Below are 15,525 nucleotides of genomic sequence, written 5' to 3' on the forward strand. Positions count from 1 at the left end.
GTTATGCACAGAAGCCAAACCACGCCTTAAACATGGGATATGGAGTCCTGCAATCTCAATGTTGGTGATAGACTCCTTCACTTTCATATTATTTGCAGTTGCAGAAACAACCACATTATGTACATGTTTAAAATTACATTTATTGTGGATACAGTATCTATAAAAAGACCATACTCGCATGTGTTAACATGTCACAGTTGAAATTTTCAGATCAAAGGTGCTGGAAGAAATAATCACTGAGTAAATCATTTTTGCTGAATAATTTATAGGAATAAATCACCACTTCAGGTATAGGGGATGTTCTTTCTTGTGTGTCATTATTATGTTTATTCCTAAGAGGCACAGAGTAATTTGTAATTGTGAATTTTTATTCGATACACACAACAATACAGTCTTTTCACTGGTGTAGAACAGTTGGCAATGCAAGAAGGGAATAACAGAATCTATTAATCTCATGGGCAAAAGAGGATAGTGGCTATAAATTAATGGGAATAGAGTTCATAAATCTTTGGCCAAAGGTTTTCACACAATTCCCCAAGAATGTGGCTTACCTTTACTAATCTGCATCTGTACCCCAGATGGATTTGGCCAAGTAAATTCTAATTAAACAGATCACTGCCTTTTTTTTATCCTGCTAAATTAAACTTTCAGAGAAAATCCTGTTCTCAAAACACAACGTGACTTGAAGTCGAATAGGCATCTCCTTTTTAATTTTATTAACTTTAACTTGACAATGTATTGACATATAATATGTAAGACAGTGCAGCACTTGATAATGAATTATAAACTGAGTAAAGTAACAGCACAGATTATAATATTACCTTTGTAACCTGAGCTCCTTAGGGTCAAAGTGCAGCAGTATGCCTGAAGATTCGGGATCCTCTCCTCGTTTTTCTCTCTTAGCGATCCGTTTCTCTTCACGACGGCATTGTTTCATCAGCTGCTTTTCTTGTTCAGACTGGATTGTAACTTGACAGCCATAGATGGGCTTGGTGGTTTCTCCAGTTTTGCGGGAAGAATCTGAAAAGATGGACTTCATTAGGTTCCATATCGCACACAACAAGACCCGAATAGCCACTATTAAATTCTTATCCAAATATTTGCAAAAATGTTTTTTCTTAAAATAAATATATTTTGATTGAAACAGCATGGAAAAAATAGCCACCTTTCTCATTAATACTACAAAGTTCTGTTTTCTTCAATTTTCTTTGATATTCCAGAAAATCAAGAGAGTAAACTAGATTTTTGATCATCTCATGCTATGCAAATGCATTCTTTCTTGTTTTTTACAATTGGAATGCTAATTCTCACTCCATTAATTCCAGAATAAGTTTTTGTATTTAATAACAATTCCATGAATTTTCTTTTCATCCTCAAAAACCAAACTTTGTAGAAGAACAGGGTTATAAAAGCACTCAAATGAATTAAGCAATATTTGCCATCAAACCTTTCATCATGAAAACATTACAGAAATATTTACAAATACAAATCAATCATTTTTGTATTGAAGAGCATCAAACACAAATCACAAGGTAACAGATAAAATAATCATAATTCATTAACTGTAATAAATGCAATATATTTAATAATAAATTCAAATGTTTTATTTAAAGTAAAAATATATTAAATAAAATGTAAGTACTAGATACTAGCTTTGATTTCTTGTCATATTCAGGTATAAGGCCTTACTGTAAACCTGTGATTTTCTGAAAAATATTTTTTAAATCATTGGTCAAATGAAGGTGAATTAATTATACAGAACAAGCAGGTGTGAAATATGAAAAACGACTGTTTACATACATTATTGTAGCAATAATTATTGGGATCTGTATAAAACTATCACAAATAGAAAAACAATGTTTTCTGGTAATGACAAGACAGCTGTTAGCTGAATCTGTTAACAGGTTAGGAAACACTTTTAGAATTCCAACGCAGCCATTTGAAATGTTTAAATGACTCATTTACTCAAGAGCTTTAGAGTGGCTCAACCAGTAAAAATGTTCATTCAAAGCACGGATCAGACACAATAATTTAGATCAAGTCTGGGCTACTGTATACCGTAACTAGGATCTCCAATTACAGCCATGTTTCCCCTTCTAACAATGCTAATTCTCCAGTATAGGGAGTAAGACCGAGGTTACAAAACAAAGACAGCTGCGACAAGGACATAAGTCTAGAGGAAAGCATGAATATTCCTCATCCACTGTATATGGTAGAGAGCAGGGTACCTACCAGTACACAGAGCTCATTCCAAATACTTTATTAAATAAATCAAAAACAAGTTATTTCATTAAAAAATAAAAAAATCTATAATCAAAACAGAAGCATTACAATTCTATAAGTATAGTCAGCGTTCCTTATTAGGAACTGGTCATCATCTAAGTCACCAAGAGATGCTAACTTGTTCAACATTTACACCAGTCATCATGTTGCCTATGTTGTACGACCATAGGTTCTGTATAAACCTATAAACTTTATTTCATCTATCTCAGCACAGATGGGCTTTGTATTCTTCTATAATTAGTACCTCAAATAAAATCATGTGAAACTGAAATATACAGCTGTGTCCCTCACAGCTCTAAGGTATAAAATACCGCAGAAAGTTTAGAGCTTGTTCACAAATTGTGAAAATGAAGAAATATCTTCTCTCTACAAATTGCAGGTCACAGGTTATTTGTCAGAAGAATACCACAACACTTAACCCAACATCTCAGCCCAGTTTCAAGACAGTTCAGTAAAAAATAGAATTGCACTTGAAGTAGATGAGATCAGATTATTGTGTGCAGGCCTTTCATCTGGGTGATTTTTATTCCATCTCTGCTATGGGACGGACAAACTCCCTTCCCCCTGGCTGTCACAAAATAAAACCTCAATGCAATCAGTATTCCACACCTCATACTCGGTGGGATCCCCAGACTGGATAAAATATTGAAGGTGCAGGGGGGCCCCAAAGGCAAAATAATCCTCTGTTATCAATTTAAAATATCAGATAACTTGCCCCCTATTATTAGAAATGAAAAGCAAGCAAGCAGAGGATGAGGATTCTTTGTTTTCCTGGCAGTGAGATGGAGGAAAAAAGCTGAATATGAACATTTACTTATAAAATATACTTACAAACTAACACATAAAAATATATTTACCATTTTTTACCAAGAAAAATGAGTACTTCAAACACAATCAGAAAAACAAAGTGACCAACACCCCTTGACAATTATTTTACTAAACCTTAATTTAATATAGTGCCTTTTCTTTTGGAAAAAGAAACATTAAATCAAAATAAGAAGAAAACAGCTAAAGATTGGAGATGATACATTATCACAAATATACACTTAATTAAAACAGCAGTCTGAACAAGCAAATATCACACTGTAATTCTAATTCATAAAACAAAAAAGTCTCAGCATAGTCTTTTCTAGCAAAGTATTTTAAAAACAAATTTCTATCAAATAAAATCAACATTCACAACTACAGATACTGCAACTGAAAAACTGAACTGCAAGAGTTTACAATGTTTGATTGCCGAGGGACAACAGTGCCTGACACACCTGTCAACTTTCTTTTTCCCCAGCTTATACACACCCTCTTCTGAAAGAAGTGCTGTTGTCAGGACAACCAGGACACAAGGCGTATTCACACTATGTTCTGAGTTCTTGGCTCACCTACACATCTCAGTTCTTTCAAGACATCCTTTGAGATGACCCCGAGGTCAATTCACAACACTGAGCCCTTTGCTTGTTGTTACCCGGGTTCAACAAATCTCACCTTCTTCTGGTTCTATCCCGTACACCAGCAGGCCACAACCGCGGCTGCTACTCTGAAGCAACAGAGTTACATGAAGCCTCCTACTCCACAATGTCACATGCATCTCTCCCACAGTATCCCGCTCCTCAACATCACACACCATTCTCTGAGCCTCCCCACTCTTCATTCTCACGTCTCAGGCACACCTTGCTCATGCCCAGCCACCACTTCCTTTAATTCACAATTACCACTTTGCCCGAGACCTGCAGCCAGATAGATCCTTCTTCCCGCCTGATACCTGGTGTTGACCACGTGAGGGCCCCTCCACCACACTCCTGCTCTCTGGATTACCATTCACACAATGCTTCACATAAGCTTCTGGCAGAACTCTCTTGCATGCTGTCTTTACACTATAATTCACAGAAACAGTTTCTGGCACATATTCCCCCTGCCAAGACCTCACAGTCTTCTCACATAGCTCACACTGTCACCACCCCATGCCTATGACCAGATTTCAGCAGCCAGATAGACCCTTTTCTCCACCTTATTCCTTGTATTGCCAAGGGGAATGCCCTCTAATACACCTCTTCTCTGATAGACACACTAACTCACATTGAACTCGCACACCAAAGACTTCACTTACTACAAGACTCACTATTCTCTCCCTACAAAACAGGCTGCCCCTTTAAACTTGATAGGTTTTTCTAGACTCCCAATTTCCTCTAGAACTGTTACTCATTTCCCCTCTCTCAGTACTTTGGCCCAGCCACTCATGTCTCAGCATTAGTTAGGCAGACACATTAATCCATAGACACTGGCCTTTACTCACACTGCTGTGCCAGGTCTGCTGCTCATTTTATTGCATATTAAATGGAAGACCTAATCTTATATCTTCTCCATCCTTAATCTAACCCATGACTGACATCCTGGCTCGATAAGTATGAATACTCTTGCTTGCTCTTATAGACACACCCCGTCTGAGTTTCATTAGTTTACAGTCGTCCTTCAGCTGTGGTCACATAGCAATTGAGTGGACTTTTCAATGTAGAACCATCATGGAAAGACTTGCAGTGCCTACAGAAAGTCTACACACCCTTTCCAAAGTAACACATTATGTGGTCAAATCAAGAAACATTCAATCAATTTTTTCACCTTTACTTACACATTGTAATACACAACCTCCAAGTGACAAATGTACAAACATTCAGAAAAGTAATTACAAATGAAAACCTAGAAAAATGGGTTGGATGCATGTACATCCTCTGTTCAGCTGCAGTTATTCTGATGATTTCAGAGTAAAATCAGCTGTTCTTGTAGAACACCTTGGCTGGGCAGTCCATCTCAAATTAAAGAGATCTAGATCAGATCATCCCTCCAAAATTTATGAACGAGCAAGAGACTGATCAGAAAGGCCACCAAGAATCCAATGGCAACTTTAAAGAACTTGCAGGCCTTTTTGTCAAATCAGTGTGTACATTTCAGAACAATATCCCAAGATCACCATAAGACCAGAGAGGTGGCAAGAAGAACGCCACTTACTCATTAAGTCCACACTGAGTCTCGGTTAAGGTATGCAAAACACACTGTGGATATTCGGAAGCCATGTGGAAAATGTTTTGTGGTCTGATGAAAACCTGATATAGCACATCACCCATAGAACGCCATCCCTATTTTAAAGCTTGGTGGAGCCAACATTCTGTTATGGGGGTGTTTCTCTACAGCAGGGACTGGGCCACTGGTCAGGACTGAAGGGAACCAAATAGAGCCAAATATATAGGTGGTTACTTGAAGAAATCCGGCTGCCCTCTGTAAAGAAGTTGAAATTGGGAACGTGACAATAACCCCAAGCACACAGCCAAAGCAACAGTGGAACAAAAAGGTAACAATCCTTGAGTGGCCCAGTCAGAGCCCTGACCTCAATCCAACTGAAATTCTGTGGAATGACCTGAAGTTTGCAGTCTATCAACGGTTCCCCTGCAGTCTGACAGAGCTTGAACAGTATGCTACATTACTGTAGACCTCTCCAAACAGAAGTATGGCTGCAAATCATGCAAAATGTGCTTCCAGTACATAACTCTGTAAACAATTATCCAACCAATTTCTCTACATTTTAATTTGTAATTCATTTTCAGAATTTTTGAACATTTGTTTTTCACTTGGAGATTGTGTGTTACAATGTTTAAATATGTTTTCACCTTTAGGATTTAATGTGTCTTAATTGTAGGCTGTTTAGCCATGTAATGTGTTACTCTGGAAAGAGTGTGTAGACTTTCTATAGGCACTGCAAGTCTTCCCATTATGGTCTTGCTTTGAAAAGTGCGCTCAACTAATGTGCAATCACAACTGAAGGATGTCTGTAAACTAACAAGATGGGGACGTGTCTATAAGACCAGGATGAATACTTCCCTGCAAGATCAACAGGCTGTTGTGTGTTTCTTTGGAAAGGATGTGTAGACTTTTTTAATGACACTGACTAGCTGATGCAGGTGTGAAAAGATAAAGGGTCTGCAATTTTTAGAGGAAAGAAAAATAAAAACACACCACAGGAATCTGACAATAGCTCGTGGTTTCATAATAACAGTATGCTCTGGTGTCTACATCTATGGCAAAGGGAAAATATCCTGGAGATTGTATGCCTACCAATAGGCAGCCTTTAAAAGTAATACATTTCATTGTTATTTTAAGATTTGGTTTCGACCTTGTTATTATGATCCACCATCCTCCTCCTAATTTGATGGTTATTTTTTATTTGGAGCACAGAAAATACCCAGCTCAATATGCACAGGGTAAATTTAATTGCCATCTTTAGCCAAGTGCTTTGTCAATATAAGTAACTGATTAAATGCAAATAAAGGTCCTCCATTTTCTCCCTCTGTCACTATGCATCTGTAATCTAAATTTAAATGTATTTTCAAATGCAATGTCCTCCACTATTATTTAGTTCCAAATATATTACTTTACAACTATATAGTCACATTATACTTTTTACTCTGAAGTATGATTAGATATTGAACAATATACAATGTAATACTTTTCATAAAAATAAAATAAACTAAACCTAGAGCACAAGAATGAAAAGAACATCTTGCAAAAATAATGTATTTTATAACACACATTGGTAAATGTATCAGTCAACAGCAATACCGTCCTCCTCTGGATTTGATCATGTCAAGGAGAACCTCTCCAGCAACTGCAGGTTCCCTGGCCTACTTGCGCCTGCATTTGTTGCCCTCGGCTCATATCGCAAATGTTCTGCTAAAGGCTGGTAAGCAATGAAGAACACAGATTTTTAAGTGCTCATTCATTTAGTGAAGGTAAAGGTCAAGAAGAAGTAGAACAAGAATATTATTATTATCTATAACATTTTTATAGAGATTCTACACCATCACCTAGTTCTGATAATGGAAACGCTATATATGAAAAGTCATAATAATAATTCTTTTCACTTATATGGCGCTTTTCTGGATACTCCACTCAAAGCGCTATACATGTAATGGGGACTCCCCTTCACCAAAACCAATGTGTAGAACCCACCTTGATGATGTAACAGCAGTCATAGTGCACCAGTACGCTCACCACACATCAGCTATTAGTGGGGAAGAGAACAGTGTGATGAAGCCAATTCAAAGACGGGGATTTTTAGGAGGCCATGATTAGTAAAGGACAGTGGGAAATTTGAAAAGGATGCCTGGTTAACACCCCTACTCTTTTCGAGAAGCGTCATTTTTGATGACCACAGAGAGTAGTTTTACGTCTCAGTGTCCCCGTCACTATACTGGGGCATTAGAACCCACACAGGCAGCAGGGTGGTCACCCCCTACTGGCCCTTATAACACCCCTTCCAGCAGCAATCTTTGCTCTAGCATTCAGGTAGCTTCAATGGGTTGCCAGTTGTGTGTTGCAGGATGATATGGCAGCTGACCTTTGAGTTGCTGCATACTTTGTATTGCAGATTCCATTAATATCATCTGTCTACACCTCAGTTTCAAATAGGATACCAGAACTAAAGAATAAAAAACAACCCTGAAGAAGAACAACATTTTATTCTTCTCAGGAGGGATGTCATTCTTTTCAATGTGACCTTTTTAGCTTGACAATACAGCACATTTGTAGTTTAATCTATCATAATACATCTACCTGCAATAGTAGTGCTATCATGTCTCATGGTATTGAACATTACTGTCTGCACTGTGTCCCCAAAATTGCAACAAGCACAGTACCTAAATCCAAGCTTTCTTTGTGAAGAATCTCATCTGTATTTTCTCTCCTTAATACTCAATGGTGAAATAATATGGCTCTGATTCTTTTTACTGATCAGACCCCAGATTTCTTTTGTCTACTAAAGCACGATTCCTACCAAACGACTGTTTGCTGTTGAATGCTGTTACTCCTATTTGATATGGTTAAACTGGCCAATCCATATGTTCAGGGTGGAGCCTGAGTACTGATTATTACATCCACTGAAATCTTAATTTGTTTAACACAAAATCTTGACCTCTGCTGATATTTCTGGTTTACAGTTCCCCTAAACCTTCAACCTAAGTTTCTCTCCGAGGTTCTAGAACACAAGTACGGGCACCATGTTAGGTAGAACATGACTTACATATACTCAGACTTACAAAGAAACCCCGTTTAAAAATCTTACCAAATCGCATATAATCATTTACCTTGCCTTGCACCTGTTGTAAGATGGATAAGACAGGCTTTGGCTCCCCCACAACCGTGAATTGGTTGAAGCAGTCATGGATGGATGAATAATAACTATAATCACTTTTATTTATAAAGCGACTTTCCAAACCCAGGACGTTGTGCATCATGAATAAAGAAAAATACAAGAAAAGTACAATAAAAATAAATGAAAAAATTAATATAATGAATTATATTCATGAATATGAATATAATTATTTATGTAGCGCACGTAAATCAAAACTATTTACTGCTGAGTAGTGTAGCTGTTTGGTAGAAGAACACACTCAGCCATTACTGCAATAGACAAAGGGTTGTTGGTAGCTTACAGATTTTATTTTTGCACATGAATTTACTGTCACCATGGCCATGCCAAGCATAAATCTGATGTGGAAAGTGATACGGTGTAATGAAGAAGCAGTGTAAAACAAGTACACTACAAACCAAAATGGATTTGCTAAAAAGATATGAAATATGAATATGAATACAGACTGCGTCAACTCAGACTGGAATTATCCACAGAGAGTACCATTACTTAAGACAAAGAACGAATTGTGGAACATTCTAAAGCAGGGGTTCTTAAGTCGTTATAGAGACCCTGCACCAGCTTCAGCAACACATGGTAACCCCACAACCCCACCCAAAAAAATCGGTGGTTACTAATTTTGATTGTACTTTTAGTTGTTTAAAGGATTGCTGAAGATAAAATATCAGGGCCTATGTTCTAGTTTATTTTTTTCTTTTACTTTTTTTTGTACTTCTTTTCTTAATCACCATGTACAGCATCGTCAGACTTGGAAAGGTGGTTTATAAATAAAATATATAATTAATAAAAATGAAATGCATATTATTTATTTCTCAATAAAAGATACAAATATAATCAAGTATTCAATAAATCCAAAACTTGAAAATTTGAAGTTCTGAGAAGATTATATAAAAGAACAATAGTAACAACAATACAACACGATCTGCACACCTGTAAATACAGAAGCAAAATGAGTAGAAATTTCAACTGTGTTGACGAGTGACGAGTAATAGTTTGGTATTCGTTGAAGTGGCAATGGTAATGAATAAGTGTGAATTAAGTGTTGCTGTGCTTTCCTAAAGGAGGCCCCATCTCTCTACCTCATCTCTGTGGTGCAGCCACAGAGAAGCTATTCATGCAGTTTCTGATTTAAAGTGTTTTATCTCACGTTAAGGTGCAGCTCCCAAATGGGGATGCGCCCAGCCATGCCTGGCTATCATGAACAATGGCCGTTCCTGGTGCCTGTCTGTCTGTGAGATTCTTTGGAACATCTGGACTGCAGTCCTAGATGTCAGAGGTCACTGTTACTCATCCCTAGAAGTGACTGACCAATCAGTAACCTGCAGGGCGTGGTAACCCCACGTGGGTCTCAAATGCCCGCTAAACTCTCAACCAATCATCACCTATCTTGGTCCTGTTTAAAAGACACTGCACAGCTCAGAAACTTTGCTTCTCTGGCCATTTTCAAACCCTCAGAGACAATCACATGACGGTCAGTGTTGTCTGTATAGGGACTGGAACCTTGTTTCAGCAAAGTGTCAGCCCAGGGAATGCCCGTACGTAAATCACTAGCCAATGCCAACTTGGACACTTCGCTTGATCACCGGAGTATACGGTGGACTCTTGTCGACAATCTGAATATGTTTTATTCAGCAGCAGTGCTATGCCGGAAGCAAACCAAGTTTCTTCCCCCACTAAAGAGCGACTTGCTCGGACCCGCGATCACCCTCTGTGCATAGAGACTTTCTACTACTCAGCCGGACTACCAGTAGGTCCCTGAGAGAGACACTCCAGGGCATGTCGCCACAGCAGAAATCCCCCTCCCCCCTTTCCTTCATCTGACTCCCGAGTCGCACCAGGATTGGTTGGCACCGAGCCAGAACCGGCCGTAGGACAACTATTGAATGCCTCAGCGATTGGACGCAGCCTGCCAGCTGGTCTTTTGTGTCCATGCAGGGAAATACAAATCCATATCCGCATACACTGCATCTCGAGAATTCAATTGTTACCTCAACAAAAGTTGATATCAATTTAATTCATGAGTAATGTATTTACTTTTGAGGAGCTAATGTAGAATTCATATTCATGAGACTGATTAACAATAGTATAGCCGAATAGTATACTGAAGTGTATTCTTTGTTTTGCATCTCTTTGTGTGTTGCATCTCTTTGTGATTACATACCTTGCATTTTGATAACCCCTCACAGTAAGATCTGCCATTTGTATCCAGGTAGACTGCTTTATGTTTTATATGCACAATTTATGTTTCTCGTGTATTTGAATCCATGTGTGTTGAATCCGTGTGTGTGCGTCGCTGAGTGTTCCTGATCAATTGATTTTTTAATAGCCATATAAGAATCAACTCGTGGTTACAGCTACAATGAATTAATTGTCCAAGTTAATTCACAAAACTCCGTTATAGGTAACTATCGTTATAGTATAACTTTGTTGGAATTTAAGTGTTTGTGTTGTGATATGCAGCGGTTCGTTACACCAGCTTTGAATGTTTGATCAAGATGTTGATGAAACAAAAAACATACTAGCTAGCCAAGGCATACTGTATCTGTAATGGTGTGGCATTATACATGCAACTTCTTGTCTGATTGTTTTAAAAAGGACTGAGTTTCTGTAATACGAAACAGGTTTTACAGGTAAGAAATACAGCATTTACAAAGAAATCTCTCACAAATAACATCATCATGTTCCACAAGATTGGACACTCTAGGCACATGTAGAGTAACAAATAGAAGTGTTTTTATATACAAAATGTTTGCAAATTTTTATAGCTTTCAGGTATGCCCCATTCATTTTAAAAGAAGACATGAGACATTATTTTGCAAATGTGATTTTTTTTTAAATACACTGGCCTATATATCTTAGTTTTATTAAGAAATATAATCTCTGCTGACACTGCTTTGCCTTTCAGAGGTAATCCACAGGAAAGGAAGGACCTTTTCTGAACCATAAAAAGAAGAAAAACTGATGGATTTCTAATCCCTAATCGCACTGACACCGACTCTGCCGAGGGTTAAGTAATACAACACTAGCACGATGGGCTGCTGCATTGGACAGCATAATCTCTGCTGCAGTCATGTCCTGTGTTTAAACAGAAAATGTTAATTATCTGCAATTTTCACAGCAGCAAATAGTACAGCTGAAAGGCTGTGCTATTTCAGAACCTTGCCAATAATTTAACAGCTGCCAGTTAATGTCTTTTTGGGATATGAACTTGGGTTGACAGTTACACCTTAGCAACAAATGGAATGCCTTATTTTAAAGCAGTCATCAGGATCCTTTTAATATCTGCAAAATCCACCAGCTAGAAGAATCTTCTAGCTCTCACATTTTACAATAGATGTACAAAACATGAAATAACAAAATACCCATGAAACAGAACTGAAATGCCTGTGAAAGACATTAGCTAATTTCTAGACTTGTAATGGCAACATATGTGACTTTTATTTTAATCATAATAAGCAAGGTTGTCCTGAAGAAACTGAAAACAGCATATGAAATCACACAGTGTTGAGTAACGGCCAGTGACTTTTGTTATCAGGCTATTAATTTGATAGGTACAAAACAATTTCATACTAGATTAAGTGTAGTACAATGAACAAAACATTAAATCGATAGCAAATAAACAGATTTGGCATTCTTTTGTCAAGACCTAAGTAATCAATATTTTATTTTTTTACTCCATCTACATTTTTCAAAATGCCTAAAAAATATTTTACTAGCAGTAGATACTGGTATTCTAGACTAAAACCAATACAGTCCTGAACAGGCAACACAAAAGCAGTTATCTTTACACCAATCTCACCAACAATATTAAGTGGCTGAACTTTTGAAAGATTTACAATCTTCTAGTCAATAGGTGAGGTAATAAGCACATCTCCAGCTGGTTTAACTGCATCTTTGAACAAAACAAAACTCTCAAGAGATTTTTTTCCTTTACGCTCAGAACTTCAAAGAGTATTTTCCGAACACAACCGTTTCAGGAACCACTGTCAAAATTATTTTCCTTCTTGATCTTTTAGGTATATTTGCTCAGTCCTTGTTAAAAATTACCCTAGCCCAAATATTATAGTGAAATACTTTACACTTTACATTTTACAGTATAACTAGAGAAAACTATGTGGTACAACACAAGCAATAATCAAACAACATGCTTTCCAGAAGAGGTTTGCATTATACCAAACCTGTCAATATGAAAATCCCTGTAGAGTTTAAGTCTAAATCTCTGCAGTTGAACCAAGTCTTCCCCCAGTGGGCTCAGGGCCCCCTCACCATACAAATTTTCTTGTTATCTGAGCCACATGCGCCCACCAAGTATCTCTGCTATTTCTCCCATCTTACAAAAAAGATGTGACAGTCATAGTAATATTTAAAAATTCAAAATGCCCTTAGTATCTTCTAGTAGTTAAATGAGTATCTTCATTTAACTCTCAAACAATTCACTAACTACAACCACAGTTGACTGCTTCATCTTAAAAATCTATATGTTATTAGTAAGCTTAAATAAATTTTCAGTCTCCAGCTGAGATAGTGCCTCAGTGTTTTATTGTAAAAGAAAAATACAAAATTTTAAAAAAAAGTTTTAACTTAGAACAACAGCTGTTCTGTCATTTCCTTGTCTTATGGTACTTAAATTGACATGTCAAATCCTCACAATGGTTGGATATGTCACTCGAGGCTAATTTTCCAAGCATGAAGGGCCCAACTGAAATAGGGAGGTTGTTAAGCAAAAATCTTACAATAGAAAGATCATTACACATGCATTACAGTTAGAAAAAGATGATAACTTTCAGCCCATAAGCTTGACCAACTTAGTATCATATTACGAAAGGAATAACTCAAGAGAAGAATTAATTCAGATAGAACTAAGTGAACAATATTACTTGATGAATTTATTAAAACACTTCTATCAAGTGTTTACATATCAAATTTGCTAATGAAACACATGTGGCATACCTGTTACAAATTACTGTCAATAAATATCAAAATCAAATATTCATTATATTCATTTTAACATGTGTTGAATAAACAAGATTTGATCCAGTAAACATTTCTTCCTCCCTAACCACAACTTTGGAACTGAAAAGATGATAAAATATTCAATACCAAAAAGCAAGAAATGGCAAACAAAGTTGAAGCATGTCCAAGCTCAATATTCATATCACCTGATCATCGTATATGATTCTAAATGTCAAATTCAAGTCTTGTCTTTTTATAGTTCACTCTCAAAAGAGGGTTTTTCCTTGCTACCCATCCACGAATGCTTTATATCCTGAAGATGCTAGTTTGTATTGAAGATCTCCAGCTGCTGCCATTGGATTTAAAGATGTCTCCCGAAACTCCTGTTTTACAGCTAATGGTGCTAAGATACACTTGTGTCCCCAACCTGACAGGTCTACTACTATACCAGTAGCCTTCAATTTCTTAATACTGAGCTCAATAGTGGAAGGTGGCAGATTTTTTGTTTTTGTTGATTCTTTTACAGCCAAACCCAACTTGAGGAGGTCAAAGAACATTTGCCAACAGTCTTTAGAGAACTCTCGATCCTTTGACCAACATGATGGATGCTACAATTAAATGTGTGTTAACTCGTTGTCAACAACAGGGAGACTATGACTATATAGTTTGTTTCATGCTCTACGTATAAAATTGTCACCCAGTAACCATTTGAGTGGCTTAGAAATTTTAAGTTTCAGTTATCCTCTTCTTCAATCTGTCACAACTTAACAGGATTATTTCCTACTACATAAAATGTACTCACAAATAAGAACAAACTTAAAAAATATCCGTATACTGGTGAAAACGTCTGTCAGGAAATGCCTCTAAAGGGATACAAGAAATTATTTTTCACTTTACATTCCTGTATTGAAAGGCGAAAACCTTCACAGAACTGCAACAGGAAAAACAGCCTCTCCCAGCAGCTACCTTCTGCACCCCATTAAAGCTACTGGCAAGTTTATAACCTCAACAGAAGGAAAACACAATCACACTTGTGCCACGTGTGTTTCTTTTTTTCTATTTTCTTTAATTGTCTGCATGACTGCAGTAATGGAAAGATTTATATGGACTGAAGGCAAAGTACCTCTTCATATAGAACTATAGTTCTGTGATACAAACTGAAGCACTACTAATATTCCAATACACCATGCCACTTTGTATAGACACAGTTATTATTTCACATTGTGTCAACAATGTCTGACACTTTTGTAAACAGGAAAAATGTGCCTCCTTGTCTCATTTTTAAGTCTTGTTTCTTTTCCCAGCTTTCACATCTTTTGCCTGGTTCCTGCTTCACTGTGCATTTTGAGACATTTTGCTGGGTTGACTGTCAATGCCTTTGAGGCTTCTGGATACAGTAAAACCTTGATATTCTCAAGGTCTATGTTTGTGATTTTGTCTATTTGCACAATGTTTTTAGTGATTTGTTTTTCCACCTTTACAGACCAAATTCACCCTATCGCAGGCTGTGCAGAAAGAGAGTAAAATCGGCCATCAACTTATGCAGCATTTTTTTCTTGCAAATCTACAATATGTCATCGGACCTGCATCAGTCTCTGTAGTGATCAAAACTGAATAGCTGGCATACATATTCAAGTTGTACAATGAGTCCAATATAAATGTGTTCTGGCTCTGATACCAAGATCCTGCTGTACAAGGGAACAACAGAGGCATTTGCTCAAATCCTGAGTACAGTTTGCAAACTAGAGAAAGGGAGCTTCAACAATTACAGTTCCTGTCAAAACAAGGCAATATACCTGCTGCCTTAATCAGTGAGTTTACCGGTCACATAAGGGCACTTCAACGGGAATTTAAATCTTGATTACCAGATATACGGGGTTTGCAAGAGATGTGTGGGTTTTGGACCCTTTTCTTTGTAAAAGAAGAGTCATATCGAATACCTCTCATGTGAAGATGAGCTTACAGGTCTCCAGGTTAATTCTCTTGCAAGGAGATTCTTCCAGGAGAAGGGATACTTGTGATGTTGGCTTGTGAAAGGGCCAAGCATTGCTCTGTGGTTGATACTGGCCATTTACAATAACATATTTAGCAGACTGCAT

At 37.2% G+C, this 15,525-nt stretch overlaps 1 protein-coding gene across 2 annotated transcripts in view; it reads right to left on the reverse strand.

Annotated features, from left to right (window-relative positions):
* ascc3 (activating signal cointegrator 1 complex subunit 3) overlaps positions 1–15,525 on the reverse strand; it is a 372,889-nt gene that overhangs the window by 329,831 nt on the left and 27,533 nt on the right. For both annotated transcript variants that reach the window (XM_069178640.1, XM_069178641.1), the window contains exon 6: positions 822–1,020. In XM_069178640.1, coding sequence (XP_069034741.1) covers positions 822–1,020 — 199 coding nt within the window. The remainder of the gene's footprint in view (positions 1–821; positions 1,021–15,525) is intronic.

The sequence above is a fragment of the Lepisosteus oculatus genome, chromosome 2 (genome assembly GCF_040954835.1).
Source record: "Lepisosteus oculatus isolate fLepOcu1 chromosome 2, fLepOcu1.hap2, whole genome shotgun sequence".
In the NCBI taxonomy this organism is placed as follows: domain Eukaryota; kingdom Metazoa; phylum Chordata; class Actinopteri; order Semionotiformes; family Lepisosteidae; genus Lepisosteus; species Lepisosteus oculatus.